At 39.8% G+C, this 23,496-nt stretch overlaps 1 protein-coding gene across 5 annotated transcripts in view; it reads right to left on the reverse strand.

Annotated features, from left to right (window-relative positions):
* The window catches only part of LOC104587875 (toprim domain-containing protein), a 92,349-nt gene extending 69,530 nt beyond the window's left edge, over window positions 1–22,819 (reverse strand). For 3 of the 5 annotated variants that reach the window (XM_088891320.1, XM_088891321.1, XM_088891318.1), the window contains exons 1-6: window positions 22,186–22,615; window positions 21,974–22,107; window positions 21,051–21,106; window positions 20,914–20,971; window positions 20,707–20,814; window positions 5,135–5,272 (exon numbers count right to left, since the gene is read on the reverse strand). In XM_088891320.1, the coding sequence (XP_088747446.1) occupies window positions 5,135–5,272; window positions 20,707–20,814; window positions 20,914–20,971; window positions 21,051–21,106; window positions 21,974–22,107; window positions 22,186–22,600 (909 nt within the window). In that variant the 5' untranslated portion in view covers window positions 22,601–22,615. Of the gene's footprint in view, window positions 1–5,134; window positions 5,273–20,706; window positions 20,815–20,913; window positions 20,972–21,050; window positions 21,107–21,973; window positions 22,108–22,185 lie in introns of all 5 variants that reach the window. The other 2 variants (XM_010245631.2, XM_088891319.1) reach the window with 2 other exon arrangements.
* Window positions 22,820–23,496: the final 677 nt, after the last annotated feature.

The following is a 23,496-nucleotide window of genomic DNA, read 5'->3' on the forward strand; positions in this document are numbered from 1 at the left end:
AATGAACATAGACAACTCAGTTTATGATTCTTATGAGATCCTAGGCAACCAACCAATCTGCGTGCCTAGGTTTCACAGAAATTTCCACGATTGGGAGGCAGAAAGGTTGTTGCTTCTGATGGATCAACTATACAATGGTATGATCCAGCTTCTCTGTGGACATCATGTGAGAATCCTGTAATGGGTTGGAGAAGGCTTCTGAAGATTGAAGTCAAGAGATTGTGGCTTGAGCAGTCCAGATTCGGAAGTAATAATATTCTGAAGATTAGAGAGAATGGATTGACGAAGGTGATGCTGGTTGGAAGTGAGGTAGTTGATTGGCCAGCTGCTGGTTACTATTCTAGGATGCCAGTCCCTCCAGTGGTGTGCTGGAGCTTGTGGAAGGAACGCAACAGCAGAATATTTGAAAACAGGGAAATCGGGTTGAATCCATTATAGAAAAAGCAGAGTATACCCTTGCACCCTGGACAATATGTTATGAAAATAAGCAAAATATACGTTTTAACACTTTTTGTTCATGTTGGAAGTGAGGTAGTTGATTGGTTTCAAAGTTTTTTGCAAGAGTCTTTTGAGTTCGAGAGGAGATTTGGCTGGGAAAAGTGTGAAGTATGAAGGCCATAGAGAATATCAAGCGGAAAGAAGGAAAATAAAAAAGGTTCATAGCTCTAACAGAGTTCTTTGGGAAAGGGAAGAAGCAATTGGCATGTTTTCTTGAAGGGAATAGAGGAGAAGGCTGGAAAGAAGTGGTATTGGAGCTACAGGAATTCATAACCCAAAGATTTGATGGGGAAAGTAATCCATTTCAAATTGTTTTCAGATGGTGGAGGGGGTGGTAGTGTTGAGTGGGCTGATTTATGTTGGGCCGATTTATGTTTAGTTTGTTTTCTTTTAAATTAAGAAGTTGTTGGGCCTTGGGCCCATTAGTCTTTTATTTTTAAAAGAATTGTAAGTACTTAGTTGAGTTGCCGCCCTACTAAGTACTCGGATTCAGGACCCCATTCAGCCCTCTTTTTCCTCAAGGGGAGATGTTTCATATTCCTCTAAGGGTGTTTGGATGTGTCTGCTTTGCACATATTCTTGGCCCTTACCGTTCGAAGCTTGATCCCAAGGCAAAGAAATGTGTTTTCCTTGGATATGCAGAGAATCAGAAAGGGTACCGCTGCTATGATTCAGTCTCTGGGAACCGGTATGTTACTATGGATGTTACCTTTTTTGAATCTACGTACTTCTTCTCAAAGGATCCTTATCAGGGGGAGTGTTTTGGGGAAGTAAGTCAGCAATCTATCCCTCTCCCAGTTCCAATTCCTGTGTCTACTCCTATGCTTGACCACCACCCGATGTCACCCACCTTGCCACCTCCTTTGCGTTCCAATTCACAGCATTACTCATGGCAGAGACTCCATAAGGCGGTTGATTCCACTACAGCAAAACTCACACCACTTCCTATCGATCCTTTGGAGACTCCAGTTTCGACTGATACAGATTCAGGTATTTCTCTTGATCCCACTATTTCAGTTCCCATTGATCCTACTGACATTGTTACAGATAACCTTGATCTCCCTATTGCTCTTAGAAAAGGGAAGAGAAAGTGCACTGCTCATTGTATCTCACAGTACTTATCCTACAGTGGACTTTCTCCTTCCTACTGTGCTTTTCTCTCTTCCCTTGATTCAGTGTCTATACCCAAGGGTGTTAGTGAGGCTCTCTCCAAACCTGAGTGGAAGACAGCTATGCAGGAAGAGATGGAGGCTTTGATTAAGAATCAGACATGGGAGATTGTGGACCTACCAGAAGGCAAGGAGACAAATGGATGCAGATGGGTTTACACAGTAAAGTATAAGGCAGATGGAAGTATAGAGAGGTACAAGGCAAGACTTGTTGCAAAAGGGTACACACAGACCTATGGCATTGATTATCTAGAGACATTTGCGCCAGTTGCAAAGATGACCTCTGTTCGGATACTCCTTTCTCTTGCTGCCTCATACTCTTGGCCCTTGTTTCAACTGGATGTAAAGAATGCTTTCCTAAATGGGGATCTGCAAGAAGAGGTGTATATGGATCTTCCAGCTGGTTTTTATGATAATGCTGAAAAGGGAAAGATATGCAAGCTGAAGAAGTCACTATATGGCTTGAAACAATCTCCCAGAGCATGGTTTGACAGATTCAGAAAGGCCCTGATTGTTTTTGGCTACACTCAAACTCAATCTGATCACACCTTGTTTGTGAAGCGCAGGGGATCTTTGGTATCAATCCTAATTGTTTATGTGGATGACATTGTTGTCACTGGGAATGATCTGAGTGAGATTGATAGTCTGAAGAGGAACCTGCATAAGGAATTTGAGATTAAGGATCTTGGAGAACTAAGATACTTCTTAGGCATCGAAGTTGCAAGATCGAAACATGGAATTTGTATCTCTCAAAGGAATTATGTCTTGGACCTTCTCCAAGAGACAGGGAAGCTTGGAACAAAGGCAACTAGCACCCCCATTGATCAGAACCATAGAATCAGTGCATCAAAAGGTGAACCAGTGAAGGACCTTGGGAGATACCAAAGACTTGTGGGTCGGCTACTATACTTGTGTATGACAAGACCGGACATCTCCTATGCAGTAAGTGTAGTGAGTCAATATATGCATGCTCCACGAGATCAGCACTGGAAGGCAGTTGACAGGATCCTTGCATATTTGAAGGGACATCCAGGCAGAGGAATATTGTTTACTGATCATGGACAACTGAAGCTAGAGACCTATACAGATGCAAATTGGGCAAGATGCCTTGATGACAGAAGATCAACTTCAGGAGTGTGCACCCTAGTTGGGGGTAACCTAGTCTCATGGAAGAGTAAAAAACAAACAGTTGTGGCAAGATCAAGTGCAGAAGCGGAATATAGGGCCATGGCACATGGAGTTTCAGTACTTCTCTGGATCCATTCTCTGTTAGAAGAAATCGGTGTTCAGGTAGAAGAACCAATGATGCTATACTGCGATAACCAGGCAGCAATCAATATTGCCCATAATCCAGTCCAGCATGACCGAACTAAGCAGATTGAAGTAGATAGACATTTTATCAGAGAAAGGGTAACTTCTGGAGAAGTTTGTCTTCCATACATTTCTTCTGATCTACAGCTTGCTGATGTTCTCACAAAAGGTGTTGCGAAGAATAAGCTGGAACATGATCTACGCAAATTGGGAATGTGTGACATCTATTCCCAACTTGAGGGGGAGTGTTGAGTGGGCTGATTTATGTTGGGCCGATTTATGTTTAGTTTGTTTTCTTTTAAATTAAGAAGTTGTTGGACCTTGGGCCCATTAGTCTTTTATTTTTAAAAGAATTGTAAGTACTTAGTTGAGTTGCCGCCCTACTAGGGGCATCTTTGTAATATCCCATATTTAAGTTAATTATAAATAGAATGAGGGGCTGGCGGCTAGGGTTATGTATCACTATCCTAGTCGACCTTCTTCTCCTTTTCTTCCCTTTCCTCTGTCTATTGCTGAAACCCCCAACTTTCTCCTCTTCCTTTCACAAGAAGCTTGGCCGAATCAGCACATAAGGCTTTCTACTGGTAGTAGAGGCTTTCGAGTGTATATAGGCCAAATACAGAGGGAGAAAGGGTGGAGTTGCGGGAGGATCTGGAAGGATTAAGGAGGGAATGGAGAGGGCCCTGGTGCTTGGGGGGATGGTGGTGGGATTTTAATTCTGTAAAGAGGTTGGGGAAGCTAAAGGGGTCAAGGGAAGGAAGTGAAACTGTTACCCATGAGAAGGTTCTGTGACTTCATTCGAAGGAATGGCCTTATAGATCCTCCCGTTAAGTGACTGTATATTCACATGGAGGAATGGGCAAAACCCACCAATTCTAAGAAGACTGGATAGGTTTCTCTATTATGATTGGGAGGAGCATGTAGGAGAAGTGATTAAAAAGGATTTACCTTTTCTTATGTCAGACCATAAACCAGTTTTGCTGAGACAGTTTGTTACAATTGCTGGTCCAAGACCTTTCAAATTTGAAAACATGTGGCTGGATCACCCAGATTTTCAAGAATGGGCAAAGGAAAAATGGGAAGGATTTCAGGTTGAGGGGTTGGCAGAACCATTGCTCTGTTTCAGAAAACTTATGTGGTTGAATACTCAAAACCAACAGTGAAAATATGAAATATGAGCATTCATAAAAAAAAAAAAATGAAAAGTATGAGAGAAGTCATGTGGTTCATAATTTTGGATTATGAATTCTTGATTTTACAGAAAACCCACTATTCTATATTTGAGAAAAACTAAATGAATTCTTGATTATTACTGAAAAATATGAGAAAAATTATGTAGTTGAATACTTCTTATTGATGATTACTGAAAATATGAAAAATATGATAACACATATTCATAATTTTGTTCATTGTAGGTTCAATCTAGTTTGGATTGATCAATTACTGAAAAATATGAGAAAACATATTTATACCTTTGTTCTTTGATTTGATGGAAGAAAGGAGAAGAGAATGCTATTTTAACTAAATGCTCAGAAGAAATCTAATACAATCAAGTAAAGTCAATTTATTAAGGGAATGGTATCTTAACCTGTACTAAGGGAATTCTATCTTCACTAAATGTCAATTTATTTAGGGAGTGGTTTTCTATATTTCTCATTTAGAGAATTGATCTGAAGAAACAGGGTAATGTCAAACATTATTCTGATTCTGAGAAACAGGAATCAGACGAATGTACCAAACGCCTGTGCAAATTCTTTGAATGAGAATTTTCAGAATCCATTCTTTCTTAGATAGATTCTGAATATGAGAATTTCCAGAATCGATGCCCCAAACAGAGCCTTAGCTTCAGAAAAGAATCATTTTGGGTCAAAATGCATTCTTTAAATAGTGATTCTTTGGAGAATTTTAACCAAACATAGCCTTAGTTGATCCAGATCATCCTGTCTACAGACTTTAGGATTCTGGTCATACTTTTACTACTGACTATTTAAAAGAATGGAATTCATCAGATGATTCAATACAGCCATACACCAAAGCATGTAAACTTTTAAGCAAAGAAATTGAATAGGCAGAACCTATCTTGCCCCCCCCCCTAAAAGTTTTCCATGTGAGCTCAAGGACAATTTGAAAGATTTCTATTGATAGTTCATCCTGACCTTTGTGTTTCCATGTGAGCTCAAGGACAATTTTTTGCCATCAATAGCTCCACAAACCTGCTTTCCAGATTTTTGCATGACAGCATTCCTCCTTAGTGTTTCCCCTGATATCATTCGTTCAGCAAAGTATGCAAGTAGCTGAAACAAAAGACATAAATAGACAGCCCAAAGATCCTAGATGAGAATAGTTGATGCCAAATGGGAATTTCATAATCAATTTTAAAAGAACCAAAAACAAATAAAATTTGCTAAACTGAGATGCTATTAAGAATATTTGCCCATGATATTGCGAAGCAAAGTTAGACATAAGTTGTTAATCAAAGCAATATAATATACTTATCATTTTTCATTTTTTGGAAATGAAATTGGCATTAACAAGTTAATAATTTCATTTTTTGGAAATGAAATTCTAAGTATCCATGGGCAAGCAGCGGACGGCTGGGATGTGGGAGTCTCATCTAGGGCTACAAGAGCTTCCCCTTGGAAGTCCATCCATGCTATTTTACCCTCATTCCTTCCACTCATCAGGTATGACGTTTGTTCTGGTAATTCTGTGAAATTTTGGGAACATATTTGGGTAGGAAACTCACCTCTGAAAGAGCAATTTCCAGCTTTGTTCTCTCCCTCGGGTTTTAAAAATGAGCCTGTTTCCACCTTTCTATCCCCTACTTTGTCTGCTCCTGATTGGAACTTGGGTTTTAGAAAGGCTCTTAGAGATTTCGAGTTGAACATCATTTCTGATTTGCTTAAGATCCTAGATGAGGTGGTTATTGATCCCTCTACAAGGGATAATAGAATTTGGGTTCCTTTCCCCTCGGGTGTCTTTACTTGCCCTTCCTTTTTCAAAGAGTTAACCCAACCCAACCAGCTTTCGAACACCCTTTCCCACTCTTGGAAATTTGGGATACACCAATTCCTCCTAGAGTGGGTGCTTTCTGCTGGGAAGCATTCTTGGAAAAGTTTAACACTTGCAACTTACTTCAAAGGAAAAGGCCAAATTGGTGTTTGTCCCCGCACAGGTGCATCCCATGTAAGGAGAATGGTGAGAGCTGCTATAACTTAATGGTTTCCTGTCCTTTTGTATCAGAAATTTGGTGCTAGTTTTTTTCTCTCTGTGGTTGCAAGTGGTCCTCTCCTCCAAGTGTGCAGAGCTTGTTTAACGTTACATTAGTGAGAGGGTTAAAAAAGAGAGGTAAATTTCTGTGGAGATGTGTAAGAGCAGCAATATGTTGGACAGTGTGGGAGGAAAGAAATCAAAGAATCTTCCTTAAAAAGAAAGAAATAAGGAAGCTATCATTGAAGTAATTTCCATTAGGGTGGCTCATTGGGTTAAGACCTTGAAGCTTTTTGAAGATTACACAGCAGGACATATCATTAAGAACTGGAAAGAAGTGGCTTGGTTAGCTCCCTTGAAAGCTACCCCTTCTCCAGTTTGGGTTCCTCCACCCTTGGGTTACACTAAGTTGAACTTTGATGGAAGCAGCAAAGGAAACCCAGGTCCTTCAGGTATAAGTGGAGCTTTCAGGGATGGAGAAGGTCAAATTATTGCAATGTACTCGGGGCCTATTGGATGGAGGGATTCTCTGAGGGCTGAAATACTGGCAGTCTTGGAAGGGATTAAAAGAGCACGGCAGCTAAATATCAGAAAACTGGTGGTGGAAGGTGACTCGAGCCTTGTTATTAGGTGGCTGCAGAAGAAAGACTTCAGTTTGTGGAAATACTTAAATGAGAAAAAGAAAATTAAACATTTGACTCAAAACATGGAAGTTCAGTTTCAGTGGATTAAAAGAGCACGGCAGCTAAATATCAGAAAACTGGTGGTGGAAGGTGACTCGAGCCTTGTTATTAGGTGGCTGCAGAAGAAAGACTTCAGTTTGTGGAAATACTTAAATGAGAAAAAGAAAATTAAACATTTGACTCAAAACATGGAAGTTCAGTTTCAGTGGAGTAAAAGAGGTACCAATTCCCTAGCAGATTCTTTGGCTAAGCAAGGGGTGGGAAGAGCTTCTTTTCTGGGCAGCTTTGTAATATGAAGTAAACTTTTAGGGAGGGTTAAGAGATTTTACCCCTCCCTCCCGTTGTATCCTCCTTTTTAATCTCTTTATTACTAAAAGTTTCTTTACTCAAACCACCACTGATAAATTGATTTTTTTATCAGTAACAGTGTTAAATTATAAGTGCTAGTCATAGGGGTATTTTAGTCTTGTTTCATTTTTTATTTCTTTGTTATTTAATTGCTTTTCTATTCAGGGGTAATAATGTAACCTTAGGTCTTTTTTAATTAAAAGAATGTGGGGCAACAGTTTGAGATGAGTCATGTTCAATCTCAGCTTGCAGGAGACCTCGTTTTTTTATTGGAAACGGTAACTTTCACTAAAGATATCAATTAAACATCATACACTGTCAACTACTCAACATATGAGTGTTGACCCCAATCAACTTCAAGAATTACAAAACAGCCCAAAAGAAATTTTCCCAGAAGGTCCCCCCCCCTACTTTGTCAAACTATCTGCCAGAGTTGGCTGACCTCCTTACCCATTTGAATATTACCCTATCATCCCTTGCCAAGCAAATCATTTCCCTTATTTGTTGTCTAAAAGTCCATACGCCCAACCTTTTTGTCTGCAGCCACCCTATTAACAGTTTAGTATCCCCTTCCGCTTCAAAGTTCTGAAATCCCCATTGCTTGGCAAATCTAAGGCCTTGTAGGAGAGCCAAAATTTCAGCTCTCAGAGAGTCTCCCACTCCTATGGGACCAGAAAATAGCGCCACCATTCTGCCCTCCCCATCCCTAAAAACTCCCCCAGCTCCAGAGGGTCCTCATTACCCAAGGAGCTTCCATCAAAGTTTAATTTTACCCTATATTGTGCTGCAGGTGTCCAATAAGGCTGAAATACAAGCTCTGGTTGAGCACTTTGACACTACTAACCACCCCCTTAGAATATCATCCACTGAAAAGTCCTTAAATAGTCACTAACTTTCAACCAGTGTATAACTTTGATGGCTACACAGTCAATGACCTGTTCTATTGATTTTTGTACCCCTTGGAAAATTCTATTATTTGTTTCCTCACACAAAGACCAAAGAATGGCCGCTCTTGTTGCCCTCCACATCACTTTACCCCTTTTCTTTGGTAGTAGGAAGAAGCTCGGGTTAAAGAAGCTTGCCACATCCAGGGGAGGGATCCACCTATTGCCAAATAAGGAAGAAAACCAATTCCACACAAAAGAAGTGAAGGGACAAGAAAGCAAAAGGTGTGTAATTGTATCATCGTTTCCCAAGCAAAGGCAACAAGCATGAGAGAGGCAGTGATTCAGCCTCCTTTTTTGTAAATTATTCAAGATATTGGTTTTTTGGAGCACCACCTCCCAGCAACAAGGCTCTTACTTTTTGGGGGTACAGGATTACACCAAACTTCCTTTGTAGGAAAAGATGGGTTCGAGGAATGAAGGAGAGCAGAGAAGAAAGAAGCACAAGTGAAGGAGCCAAAAGGGGACACCGACCAAATTCTACTATCCTGACAAGAAGGATCCAAGAAAGCAGTACCAAGAAGGGAGATAAGATCATCTACTATGCCCATTTCAGATTCCCTTAACCCTAGGTCCCAGGAGTTTTCATTATCATGCACGAAAGAGATCACTCTCCCTTTGTTGAGGGACAAGGAGTTTTCATTAACTTGCAGGAGCCCCTGTTCTTCAACTTCTTCTCTTCTACTTCAACCAGAACTGAATCAGCACTCCTACTAGCACTTTTAGCTCCCTATTATTTTGCTATTGTTCTGTAACATACTCAGGGCAAGGTTGATCAACTTGGACTGGTAAGGACACCAGAGAAGAGGTCAACTTGTCTTTTTCTCTCACCATAGTTTGAAGAAGAGGAAAGCGACCAAAAAGGACTTATTGGCCACTAGAGAAGGAGGCCTTCATGCCTCAGGTTGCAGTGTTTATGGTGGTTTCAGTTATTTTCTAGTTTTCCCTCTAATTGGCAGTTCAAAGAGGGTGTGATGGTGAACCGTATAGGTTAGTATGATGTTTACTTGTTATTTCTACTGAAAGGTGGGTGGAGGTAGTGTGGAAGTGTGTTTTTTATCTGCTATTTATGTTGTTGGGATTTTCTAGCTGTTAGAAGGTGGTGTTGTGCTTTTTGACAGTCTGCACCAATACTGTTAGTACTCTTGGACTAATACGTTATCAATTTTTTGTGGTTTTTTGGTCCAAAAGTGAGTTGTTTTTTTTATTTTTCATTGCCAAATAGCACATCATCTTTGTTATTAAGGTTATGGCAACCTCTAGTGGTGAGAATAAGTCAAGTGAAGTGATTCACCCAATTCCATGGCAGTATAGATGACATCAGTTACTAGGGGTAAATTGAAGTAATATCAAAGAGAATAAGCCAGATTCAAGAGTTCTTGGGTATAATGATTGGATATAGGGGAATGCCCAGATTATGACATGCCTGTGGAATAGTATGGAACCACAAATTAGCATGAATTTGATGTTCTAACACTGCTAAAGAGTTCTAGGAGCATGCTAAATAATTATATTCTGGCCAAGATAATGTGACTAGGATTTATTAGTTGTATCAACTCCTTTTCAATTACAGCAAGGTGACAGGAGTGTAGATGACTATTATGCTAGTTTGAAGAGTTTATGTAATGAGCTGGACTCGTATCAGCCATTGTCAACTGATCTCAAAGTACAACAACAACAAAGAGATCAGCTAGACGTGACCAGATTCCTTTCCGGACTGAGGTCAGAATTTGAACTACATGCACAGATTTTGGGCAGAAGTAACATACCCACACTATCAGAGGTCTTTTCCAGAGTCAGAAGAGTTAACAGCCCATCAGATAATTCACCTATTTTAGAGAAGTCTGCACTAGATGCAACCAGGGGTGGTAAAGGTGGAATTCGTGGTAGGGGTAGTAACAGCAAAAGTGGTGATCGTCGAGTGAGAGGAGGTCGAAGTGGTAGTGTAGTGTGGGAGTATACTTTTTGTGGACAAGGACACAGTTAATTTCTGCTATGATCTACATGGTTCTCCGTCTACTTGGGCCAATCATTCTGTAGTTGGAGAAGATGGTGGTGCTACAAGTGATGATCTACATGGTTCTCCGCCTACTTGGGCCAATCATTCTGTAGTTGGAGAAGATGGTGGTACTACAGGTGATGACTCCACTGCCTCAGGTATTGGAAAGGAGAAGGACATGGTCTCTAATCTCTATCACTAGGGAAGAGTATGAAAAGATTCTCTTGTCTTCTTCTTCCACTACTAATACTGCAACTTTAGCAAAATCAGTTACAGCTTATCTTGTTTCTTCTTCTAAGTCCCGGATTATTGATTCTAGGGCCTCAGATCACATGACTAGGTCTCTAGAACTTTTTGCATCCTTATCCCCTCCCCCAACCTCCCAATCCGTCACCCTAGTTGATGCCTACATCTATTTCTGGTACTGGAATGTAGCCTTAACTTCAGATTTGACCTTGCCCTCTATGTTATACGTTCCAAAATTTCCTTTTTAGTCTTGAAGGAAGGGGAAATCCGTCATATAGATGGCTGAACCATGCTAGATGGCTGGGCGAAATTTCAAAAATTTTCTTTTACCCTTCCGGGAACCGTATTCCCAGTTTTAGAAAAATTGCATTTTTCAAGGATCGTTCTGAAGGAATGAGAGATCCATCATATGGATGGCCAAACCCTACAAGAAGGTTGGGCGAACCCTACATCAGTGTCAGCCTTGGTAGGATAAATCTCCCCAAATCTATCCAATGGCTGTGAATATTCTAAACTAACACGAGTCTCATAAGTGTCCAGTTTAAGGGTATTACAAATAAACACACCACAATGACATGAATCAATTATGTACTTTATTCATTTACAATAAATGTCAAAAAGTACATCAATCTGATTGGAGCTAAGGGCATAACTGTCTAACAGCTCCCACTTGCACTTAGGTCCAATCGGGTATAAGCCGGAGTCCCATACTTTCCACGTGTTTCTCAAACACTTTCTATGTCAGTGGCTTAGTTAATGGGTCTGCTACATTTTCCACTAATGCTACCTTCTGAATCAGGGTGTCCCCTCTTCCAACTATCTCCCGCAGTACATGGTACTTCCTCTCAATGTGCTTTGACTTCGAGTGGTCTCATGGCTCCTTAACCTGAGCAATGGCTCCAATGTTGTCACACAACAATGGAATGGGTGATGTGCTGGATGGAACTACTCCTAATTCCTGAATGAACTTCTTCATCCAAATGACTTCCTTGGCAACTTCACTTGCGGCAATGTATTCGGCCTCGGATGTGGAATCTGCTGTGGACCCCTATTTGCTGCTTTTCCAGCTAACAGCACACGATCCTATCGTGAAGATATAACCAGATGTAGACTTTCTATCATCTGGATCTGACAGAAAATCCGCATCAGTATACCCCTGGATCTGTAGTGAACTACCATCGAATACCAAACAAAACTCTTTTGTCCTTCGAAGGTATTTTAGTATGTTTTTCACAGCGGTCCAATGCTCCTGCCCTACGTTAGATTGGTATCTTCTTACCACACTCACTGCCTAAGAAATGTCAAGACAAGTGCACAGCATGGCATACATGATGCTCCTTACGGCTGAGGCATAGGGAACTTCTTTCATGCCTTCAATCTCTTCGGGAGTCTTGGGAGGCATACCCTTGGAGAGAGTGACTCCATGCCTGAAATGAACATTTCCTTTCTTGGAGTTCTCCATGCTGTATCCCTTGACTATTTTGTCAATGTAAGTAGACTGGGATAATCCTATTATCCTCTTCAATCTATCTCTATAGAGTCGAAGACCCAGTATATAGGAGGCTTCTTCAAGATCTTTCATGGAGAATTGCTGTGAAAGCCACACTTTCACCGTAGTTAAAACTCCTACATCATTCCCAATGAGTAGAATGTCATCTACATACAGAACCAAGAACGTAACCTTATCCCCACTGGTCTTCCAGTAAGCACAGGGCTCATTCGGATTTTGCTCAAAGTCAAACTGTTTGACGGTAGAGTCAAATCAGATGTTCTAACTCCTACAAGCATGCTTAAGTCCATATATGGATCGGTTGAGTTTACATACCATGTGTTCCTGACCTGCAGCTATGAAACCTTGCGGTTGCTGCATATAGATATCTTCAGTAAGATCCCCATTCAGGAACGTAGTTTTGACATCCATTTGCCAAATCTCGTAGTCATGGTATGCTGCGACAGTTAGCAGGATCCTAAAAGATTTAAGCATGGCCGCAGGCGATAAGGTTTCCCCATAATCAATTCCCTCTTTCTGAGTGTACCCTTTCACCACTAGACAAGCCTTGTAGGTCTCAACTTTACCATCGGGGCCCTTCTTCCTCTTATAGATCCATTTGCAACCAATTGCCTTTACCCCAAGGGGCGGATCTACTAGAGTCCAAACTCCATTGGTCTTCATTGAGTCCATCTCAGCTCTCATGGCATTTACCCACTTCAAGGAATCTATGTCCAACATAGCTTCCATATAAGTCACGAGAGATCCTCCTCACTGGTTGTAGCTTCCACCAAGTAACTTTCTTGGTCATAGCCAAAACGAACTAGAGGCCTGGAAAACCAGGTAGATCTCCTAGGTTGGTTATTTTCTGGAGCTGGTGGAACATCTCCCACTATCCCTGGGCTCTCCTCATCAAGAACAACTTCCTAATGATGATTATCCAGGATGTAATCTTCTTCTAAGAAGTGGGAATTTCGACTGCAAAACACTTTTTGCTCTTTTGGACAGAGCCCTTAGGGTAGCTTATAAATAGGCAACGGTTGGTTTTGGATTCCAATTTGTCAGCACTCGTTCTTTTAACATGTGCCGGACAACCCCAAATTTTCAAGTGTCTTACACTTGGTTTCTTACCAGTCCAAAGATCATAGGGAGTCTTTGAAACGGATTTGGTTAGAACCCGGTTCAACACGTATATCGTAGTCTCTAATACGTAACACCAAAAGGATGTGGGTAACTCTGAGTGTACGAGAAGTGATCGGACCATATCCAATTAAGTTTGGTTCTTCCTTTCTGACACTGTTTAATTGTGGTGTAGCAGGAGGAGCTAGTTGTGATACTATCACGTTGTCCTTTAAATAGTCCATGAATTCGTTAGAGAGATACTCGCCGCCTCGATCTGATCGAAGGGTCCTAATTTCTCTCCCTAACTGTTTCTTGACTTCTTGTCTGAATTCTTTGAACTTTTCAAAAGATTCAGACTTGTGTCTCATCAGGTATACGTAACCATACCGTGAGTAATCATCGTAAAGTTTATGAAATAAACACGTCATGTTGGTTACGTGTCCTAACATTCAGGAGACCACATACATCTGTATGTATAAGGTCAAGTGTGCCTGTAGATCTTTCAGGCTTACCGGTAAATGGCCGTTTCGTCATTATCCTAAAGGCAAGGTTCACAGGTTGGAAGATCTTCTATAGTTAGAAAATCCAAAGGATCAACCTTTACCAACCTTGAGATACGATCTATATTAATGTGGCCATGTCGGTAATGCCACAGGCACGTGGGATTAACTGTATCACGAATCCTCTTCTTGGGGATTATTTTCGACGTAGTTTCGGTATGGTTTGTTTCTAGAGAATGATGGAGAACATAGAGACCGTTCTCAAGTTCTCCATATGCGAGGAATTTGTTGTTCTGTTTAATAGTAATCACATTACTGAATAGGATAAAATAACCATCCACGCACAATTTTGAAACAAAAATCAAATTTTTCTTAAATTGGGTACGAAAAGACAATCTTTAAGTATAATAGTTCCTTCTCTGAAAACTAATTCTACAGTTCCTATGGTTGTAGTTGCAACTGTTGCAAAAGTTCCCAAATAGAGCGTCACTTCTCCGTCACTCAGTCTTCTGCTTATCTTGAACCCCTGCAATGAGTTACACGCATGATTTGAAGCCCCAGAGTCAATACACCAGGAAGAAGAAGTGACCAACAAATTGGTCTCTATGATAAAAGATTCAAAATTACCTTTCTTCTTAGTCTCCAGAAATTGAGGACAGTTCCTCTTCCAGTGGCCACCGGTCTACTTGTAGAAGTGACAGGCATCTGATGCCTTATCCTTCTTTTGCTTTTTAGCTTTGCTACTTTTCTTCTGAGCCTTCCTTTTAGCCTTCCGCTTTCTCTTGCCTAATTTGCCACTTTCAACAAGCATGGCTATCAACTTATCCTTCTTAATCAGTTCTTCAGCCCTCTGCAACATATTGTTGAGTTCCTGAAGGCTAACGTTTAGCTTATTCATGTTATAGTTCATGATAAATGATTGAAAAAGGGAGGCAAGGAATTGAGGACAGCAACAATTTTGGTGTCATAGTCTAGCCCTGACCCGAGAGCCTCCAATTCATTAATATAACCCATCATCTTTTGACAATGGTCATGAACCTATTGGTTCTCGGTCATCTGTGCGGTCATAAACAATTTTAAGACCTCTTGTCGAGTAGAACGGTTCTGCTCTTCATACATAGTCTTTAGACTATCCAATATGTCATTGGACACTTTGATCTTATCGAATTATCGCTGTATCGGATTATCTAAAGAGGCTATAATATAACATCGGGCAAGAGAGTTTTTATCTTCCCATTCTTGATACTCTCTTCGTCGAGCCTCAAAAGCCCTGTCACCTGGATGATCCAGGGCAGGGTTCTTAGCAATTTTGTCCAATCTCTCGAACATTAGAACCAGCATAAGGTTTCGGAACCAGTCAGCATAATTAGGGCCCTTGTGTTTGTTGTCATCCAACAGTTTGGTGAAGTTTCCGTTTGCCATTTCTGATAAAGGCAAGGCAGATTTGTAAATCCACAACCTAATTGATTCATGTCATCACATAGATATGGCTTTTAATTTATGTTCCATTTCCATTTTGAGCATCTCTGAGATTCCCTCCAATCTCAGTGACGGAGACAGTTGTGTCTCTGGAAATGTAGGAAATCACATAGGGTGCATGGAACCAACTGTTTCGGTTGCATAACCCCACCACCTTCTGTGAAAGATCTCATCCACTCATCTTATGAGTTTTCCCTTTGGCCTCTGTCAAACAAGGTTCATAGCCATTTTAGGTTAAACCTTCCTGTCCAGTAAGTGCTCACCCATCATGTTCGTGAACGCCAAGGTACCGTGAAAGAGTCTTTCATTTTAGGATAGGCCCCTCCCACATCGGTCTATGACGCTCCTATCATCTCATGAAACAATCCAGCCAACTGCATTAGCAGATGGATAGCCCAATTTTATGGTGCATCCCCACCCACCAATATAGTCAACCTTCATACTAATGATGGAAGGCCTTTAGTGAATTCATCATATGAATCTCCCTATCACATGCACATATATTTTCAGGAGGGAACGAATAATTACACCCTAGTTTAAGAGAGGATCTCCTAATCCTATTAGGAGTTTCCTAATCCAAATCTTATATTTGGATGTAGACTCTCTTTAAGAGATAAAGATAATCCCTTATCTTATCTGTAGATAAAGATCAGCCTTCCTAATCAAATTAGGAGTTTCCTAATCCAAAACTTTATTTGGATCTAGACTCTTTAAGTGGATAAGGATAATCCCTTATCCTATCTACTGATCCAAATCCCAGAACTGCCCCCTATTTAATTAATCTTATTAAGCCAGTTCGAATGGTCATTAGGCCCATTAAGTCTATGTCCTCACTTAACCTCTTAACCTATTGCCCAGTTGGCTATCCTTATATGGCGTGGGACCCAAACATTGACCTACACATCAGCCACATGAGTTCAGCCCAGCCTTTGTTACAAAGCCTGGCCAAATTCACTGTAGGAGACAGTGAACCCCTAAGTCCGTTACCATGGGCTCTTAATGGGCCCAACATTTACACTAAATGGTCATTGGGTCCAATCACTTTATGAAAACCCAAAAACTGTGTGCAGATGCAAGATTAGCCCATCAGGTATTACCCTCAATGGCCTTACACTTAACCTCTCAGCCCATAATGATCAAACACTGCCCGACAAGAGAGGACCTCTCCCTCGGCTGCAAGGTACAATGTTGCACTCTCTACTCACATGGATCCCAGGAATTAAAACCATTTGCAAACATTTTGAAACCATAATATATATGTATATTTTTATATAAATATATTTTGCAAAAACAAGTTTCAACGGTTGAAATCAACTGTCGACAGTTTAGTTTTCCATCAAAAAGAGTGCATCCCCGATCATTCACTTTGTCCGACAAAGGGAGTTGATCCTGTCACTATGATCACCCACTTAGATGAATTCTCGGACTGTCCCAACATACCCAGGCTTTGACCCCCTCTAAGGATCTCACTGATTGGTATATCAAAGACAACCTAATCTGACACCTAGTACAGTATCATAATCGAGTCTAGGGGTCAGGTGTAACATTCCAGTTTTGCCCATCTATATCCAAGGTCCAGAGCAATGATGGAATTTTGGTCCGATTCAGGGTTTCAAGAAAACTCACACTACTTGTACCTTAGGTCTCACCCTAGCAGCTAAGACAAGCCACCCCAACCAACTTGGCAGTACATCAGTGTCAGCCTTTGCACGATAAATCTCCCTAGATCTATCCAACGACTGTGAAGATTTTAAACTAACACGAGTCTCATAAGTGTCCAGTTTAAGGGTATTACAGAGAAACACACCACAATGACATAAATCAATTATGTACTTTATTCATTTACAATAAATGTCAAAAGGTACATCAATCTGATTGGAGCTAAGGGTATAACTGTCTAACACGTTTGTGCACCGAACAGGACCAGATCTGAAAACAAAAGAATGGGAGAAGTATACCTCATACGGAATCCACAAGTGTAGCTCCCAAAGTGGTAGTTCATGCCCAAAGAGGGTACAAAAACCAACTTCCACTGAAACCGATTCAGCAACACATTCCTTCAGCAAGAACTGCAATCCAACAACTTGGATCGAGCAAGGGTGGTGAGCACGAATTGGATCTGATGTTTTCTTGCAAAAATCAGATACCAGAACTGATCTCTATCAGTTCAAGAACTGGAGGTCGAACTACGGTTTCTGGGGTGGCAAGAACAGAGAGGAAGAGCTGAAAGCAGAGTTATTTGGAGCATATCAAACTCTTTGTTCTTAAACCTTAAGGATCACCACTCCTAATCGAATTAGGAGGCTCCTAATCCAAATCTTTATTTGGATTTGGACTCTTTAAGTGGATAAGGCTTATCCTCTTACCCCAGTGGCTAATCTAAACCCATATTTGCCCAAGTCACATGACTGCTTAAGCTGTCACGTGACTACTTGATTAATCTTATTAATCATGGGCTTTAGGCCCATTAAGCAAGTGGCTCACGAACCTAATTAGTTGTTGGCCTATTTGGCTCTCTTTGTATGGCGTGGGACCCCAACAATGACCTCACATGAGCCCATATGGGTCCAACCCAGATTCTGTGAAAAAGTCTAGCCGAATTCACTATCAAGCACAGTGAACCCCCGAGTCCATCAGCATGGGCTCTTAATGGGCCCAACATTTGCACTAAATGATCCTTGAGTCTAGCCATCCTATGAAAGCCCAAAGACAATGGACTTAAGTGAAATATAGCCCATCAGGTAAAACAGCCATAAATGATCTCTTACACTTAACCTCTCAACCCTTAATGATTAAACACTGCCCGACAGAGAAGGACCTCTCCCCTGGCTACAATGTGCAGTATTGCACAATTTGCTCGGATGGATCCCAGGAATTAAAACATTTTGCAAACTTTTTCTTAATACATATATATATTATCATATAAATATATTTTGCAAAACAAATCTCAAACAAGTTTGAAATCGATTGCTGACAGTTTTGGTTTCCATCAGAGAGAGTGCAGTCCCAATCATTCACTTTGTCCAACAAAGGGGTTGATCACCCACTCAAGTGAATTTTTAGACTGCCCCAACATACCCAGGTTTTGACCCTAAAGGATCTCACTGATTGGCACATCAAAGGCAACCCAATCCGACTCACGTGCACTACTATAATCGAATCTAGGGGTTAGGTGTAAATATATTTTGCAAAACAAAATAAATATATTTTGCAAACTTTTTCTTAATACATATATTATCATATAAATATATTTTGCAAAACAAATCTCAAACAAGTTTGGAATCGACTGCCGACAGTTTTGGTTTCCATCAGAGGGTGCAGTCCCGATCATTCACTTTGTCCAACAAAGGGGCTGATCACCCACTCGAGTGAATTCTTAGACTGCCCCAACATACCCAGGTTTTGACCCTGAAAGATCTCACTGATTGGCACATCAAAGATAGCCCAATCCGACTCCTATGCACTACCATAATCGAGTGTAGGAGTTGGGTGTAAATATATTTTGCAAAACAAAATAAATATATTTTGCAAACTTTTTCTTATATATATATATATAAATATATTTTGCAAAAAAAATCTCAAACAAGTTTGAAATCGACTACCGACAGTTTTGGTTTCCATCAGAGAGAGTGCAATCCCGATCATTCACTTTGTCTAACAAAGGGGCTGATCACCCACTCGAGTGAATTCTTAGACTGCCTCAACATACCCAGGTTTTGACACTGAAGGATCTCACTGATTGGCACATCAAAGACAACCCAATCTGACTCCTGTGCACTACCATAATCGAATCTAGGGGTTAGGTGTAAATTTCCAGTTTTGCCCACCAGTCTCCATGGTCCAAGGCATAACTAGAAATTGGTCTGGGTTCAGGGTTTTGAACAAACACACACTGCATGTGCTTTGAGTCTAACCCTAGCAGCTGAGACAGGTTATGCCAACCTTCTTAGCAACACATCAGTGTAAACCTTGGCAGGATAAACTTCCCCAAGTCTATCCAAATTCCAACGGCTAAAACATTTTAAACTAACACAAGTCTCATAAGTGTCTAATTTAAGGGTAATTACACAGAAACACACCATATATAACATGAATCAATTATGTACTTTTATTCATTTACAATAAATGGATTTGTACATCAATCTGATTGGAGATAAGGGCATATACTATCTAACAAGTCTAATGTCAGTTAGTAAATTAACAAAAAACCTTGAACTGTTCCATCTCATTCTTCCCTTCTTATTGTGTTCTCCAGGATCTCAAGACGAGGAAAATGACTAGTGGCAGGTATCATATTGGAGGATTTTACAATCTGGATGGTGGTAGTTCGCAACAAGCCCTCTATTCCTCTACCACACTGTTACAATTAGAAGAAGTGATCTGTTACAAGTGTACTATCTGGAGGATTGTATATTTGGTCACATGCATAAAAGACAACCAATAGCTCCAGCTAGAAAAAGTGATCTGTTACAAGTGGAAAGGGCTAGAAGAGCTAGGGGTAGACCAAAAAGGACGGGGTAGAAGTAGTAAGAAATAATTTAAGCACTAATAATTAACGGTGGATATGGCTTTAAATAGAATGGATTAGTGAAACAAGACTCATGTAACTGACCCCATATAGTTGGGATAAGGCATGGATGATGATTTGGAAACAAAGAAACTAGAGAGGCACCAAAATCCAAAGAAATTATAATACAAAACGTATATTTAAATGTGGTTGTGGCTAGTTGAGGTAAAACACTAAAGGAGTTTAGGGACTTCGTCATGGATGATATCACAAGTAATTGGTTGATTGCTGCATGTTCTTCTAGAAAGAAGATCTCAGCAGCTTTTCCAGTCCCTCCAGAAAAGTTCCTCAAGTTGAACTTTGACAACTGCAGTTTAGGAAACCCATTAATTTCTATAACTAGAGGATCAACAAGAGATTGTGAAGGAAGCTAGAACTGGAGGATCCATAAGAAGTTTCACTTCCATACAGATATGGAAGTCAATTTTGAATGAGTTAAAAGGACTGCTAACAATTTAGCTGATACACTAGCCAAACAAAGGGTGGGAAAAGAACAATTTTTTTAGCACAACTGTAAGGGAAAAAAAAGAGGAAAGATAAGGGAGAGAGAAGAGATTTTATCCATTGGCTGATAGCCTAGCTAAGCAAGAAGCAACAAGGAATCAGTTGTTTTAGGTGTAATCCCTCAGTATGACTGTATGAGGGTTTGTAAAAAGTGTATATAGTGGCTGTGGGGGCTAAGCGAGTGCTAGTTGTCTCATGGGGTGCTAGCCACACCAGTTGTATATTTGTATGGAATTCTGATGGACTTCCTACAGAGCACGCCCCACAGCACATCCCAACCATGCATTGGAACATCTCCCCATGACAAGTACGGGAGATGTTCCCAATGCACAGCGAGATGTGCATGTGGAGCACATGTGGGGTGCACTTTATGGGGAGACAATCTGAACTCATTTGTGTGGGTGTATATATGTATTTGTAATCTATTTAATTTGATAAAAAAGAAGTCTATTTGTTATCAAGTAAAAAAAATCAAAACCAGGTTAATAAATAGCATTCTCAATCAGTTCAGTTGAAGGAAAAGTCAATATATGAAACAAGGGTTCTGACCCAAACTTTATACCACATGACATCAAAAACAAACTAGTAAATAGCATTCTCAATAAATATAGTTGATATAAATGTCAGGCTTCACTACCTCATCACACAAGGGTTCTAACCCAAGACTCTCCTCTGATATTTCTCGTTTGGGCATTACTTTTGGAATTAGATTAGCTCCACCAAATGCCCTCCCATCTGGAAAGGCCTGAAAAGAAATTGGGTATCATTTGGCAAACTGCAGAAACATAATCAAAGCATTGAAAAACCAAAATAGTTTAGATAATCTTCCAAATTATCATGTTACCTGGGCGCCACCTCTCCATCCACATTTAGCTCTAAAACATGTCCACATGGCCGAACCCCTAAAACACCAGAAGTATACAAATAAACATGTACTAAAAAAGAGCACTAGAGGGGCAAGAAACACTGAAGAAAACTTACCCATCTTGTGTAATCAGAAGTGATAAGCTCCTCTCCATTGAGTCTCCACCTTCACACTATCATGAAAGAAAATATGATGACATAAACACCAATGTTACATCAGAAAGAGAAGCTTTAATATGAACATTGGCAAGCCTCTGGTACTAAATACTTTTAGATTTTTAGCAAGAACTAGGAAGAGCCTATGACAGAGAATTTTTCATGAGACCAAAATTTATGCTTTGTATCAATGTGTCACCCAAATCTTTGGCATGCCAGAAGTTAGACAATCAGATGACCCTAACTACCCGAGTACTCAGATCCATTTAATGACCAGAAGTCTAGGGACAGTACTCTTTTAAAGAGGAGAAATGGAAGTCTGATTAGTTGGTGAGAATCACTTGATCTAACTTTCATCTAAGAGACCTCAGACAAGAGTTGCATTGACTGTACAGCTCAGATGGAATAAAGACCAAATAAAACCATAGTTACAGCAACAATTGCACAATATCTATCGATAAAGATACCCTGCACCCAAGAAACTTTGATTGTACAGCTCAATCAGTTCATACTATGACAAAACTGTCACACAAATGGTGCTTCCCCAACTCACCCAACACCCTCTTCCTCCATTCCCAGCCCAACTACCACCCAAAAAAATAAATAAATATATAATATAACAGTTCAGAAGTTATGGCTCAACCAACTACCAAACTTTACTGCAAGTGTACAATCATAAGCCCAGGGAATCTTAATCAACTCATCCAATAACGTAATTATATTTTGTTTTCTTTCCTTGCCTCTGTGTTTTACAATGAGAATGGTAAGAGACCGGATAGCTAAAGCTTTTATAGTTAAAACAAATCAATTAAACAAAGGAAGAACGGTCCGAAACATAAAATAACAGTAATAGAACAGCAAAGCTTAAGTTTAACTGTATGCACCTTTGGGCAAATCAAATGATTGTACTGTCCAGGTCTACAACTAGTGCAGTCAATCCCTATCATTTCCAATCTCTTCTTTAAAGCATTTAATCGAATTGAGTCGATCGTTTCTTCTTCTGGGTAATCCATGTGAACTTAAAAGCAACAAAAAGATAATCAGGGATGAAAAAACAGAAGCTGAGGAAAAAACAGAATGATTGTTAAGCGTATACCTGGCCTGGGAACCCTGGCGTAAGACATATAGCAGAATCCAGATTTCTTTACGATAAGATGGTGAAATATAGAGATGGGTTTTGGTGGGCTTGTTGAGAAGAGAAGTCGATAGGTATGGAAATGGTGCAGGCGGGAAAATGAGATGGGTATTGTAAAAGGTGCGCTTCTCAGCAAGTTCTTGGAACCCATCAGGATGTTAGAGGACAGTAGCGTGTGGAGAGGGCGATGCGGATGAAGCACCATTTGAGAGGATGCCCTGCTCTGGACCTTCTGGTTTTCAACAAGCTTCCATGGCCAAGAAACGAAGGGTTTAAGGTCTCCAGGGGATAATGGACGTCTCAAGGGCCTATCTGGTGGTCTTAATGGCGCGTTTATCGCGCCGACTGCTCGTTGTATATGTTTTGATCTTTTCATATGCAAATAATGAAAATGAAGTTTTTTATAATTTTCACACGTTTATGTTTTCTTTTTCAATTACTTAAATACTAGCATGTGGCCTGCAAATGGAAAGGGAAAGAGTTAAGATTAATATGATTCTTCTAATATCTCTCTCGACTATTTTTTTTTTTTTAATTTTATAACATGAATTTGAATGTAAGAACAATAGATGAAAGAAAAAGTGTGCTTTAGCTTAGTTGTAACTGTTGATGTTTACATCATATAAAAAGTCTAATAAAAATTAAAAGTTAAATTGATGCCAAATAAGCCCAACTATAAAAAGAAATAATATATTTATTAAAGTATTACTAAATACTGATTTATAGCTTAAGAATAGGAATTAGTTTATTGGTTTATTATATTATTATTTAAATAATATAATATTAATTTATTAAATTACACCATAGTGAATATTCTATATGTTTAGACAAATGTTTTAAAAATCGAATAAGAGATCAACCTGCATTTGCCTTTGGGTCGTGTGTCATTGATTCGATAAATTAATATATATATATATATAAATAAATAATATATAATTATATTTTATATAATACATGTATTATTTTATATTTAATTTATAATGTACCGCTTTTATTTTTTATTTGTAAAAATATTAATAATTGCAATTTTGAGGCCAAAAAATGCATAGGATGTGACGCATAAATCCCAATAGGTTACCCAAAATAAAAATAAAAAAAAAATCATCCTAATTGGATATAAGAGTGCAAAGTTATGGCCACCAAAAATTTGCACATATATTAAGTGTACAATTCGTAACCCGGTAACCAGGTCAAATGGGTCAATTGCTACTAGGGTCAAATGGTTTTTTACGAAGTCAACATTTTTTTACCAAATGGTAGGTTTCAACGGAA

This window comes from Nelumbo nucifera, chromosome 7 (genome assembly GCF_055504915.1).
Source record: "Nelumbo nucifera cultivar China Antique chromosome 7, China Antique-T2T, whole genome shotgun sequence".
Taxonomy (NCBI): domain Eukaryota; kingdom Viridiplantae; phylum Streptophyta; class Magnoliopsida; order Proteales; family Nelumbonaceae; genus Nelumbo; species Nelumbo nucifera.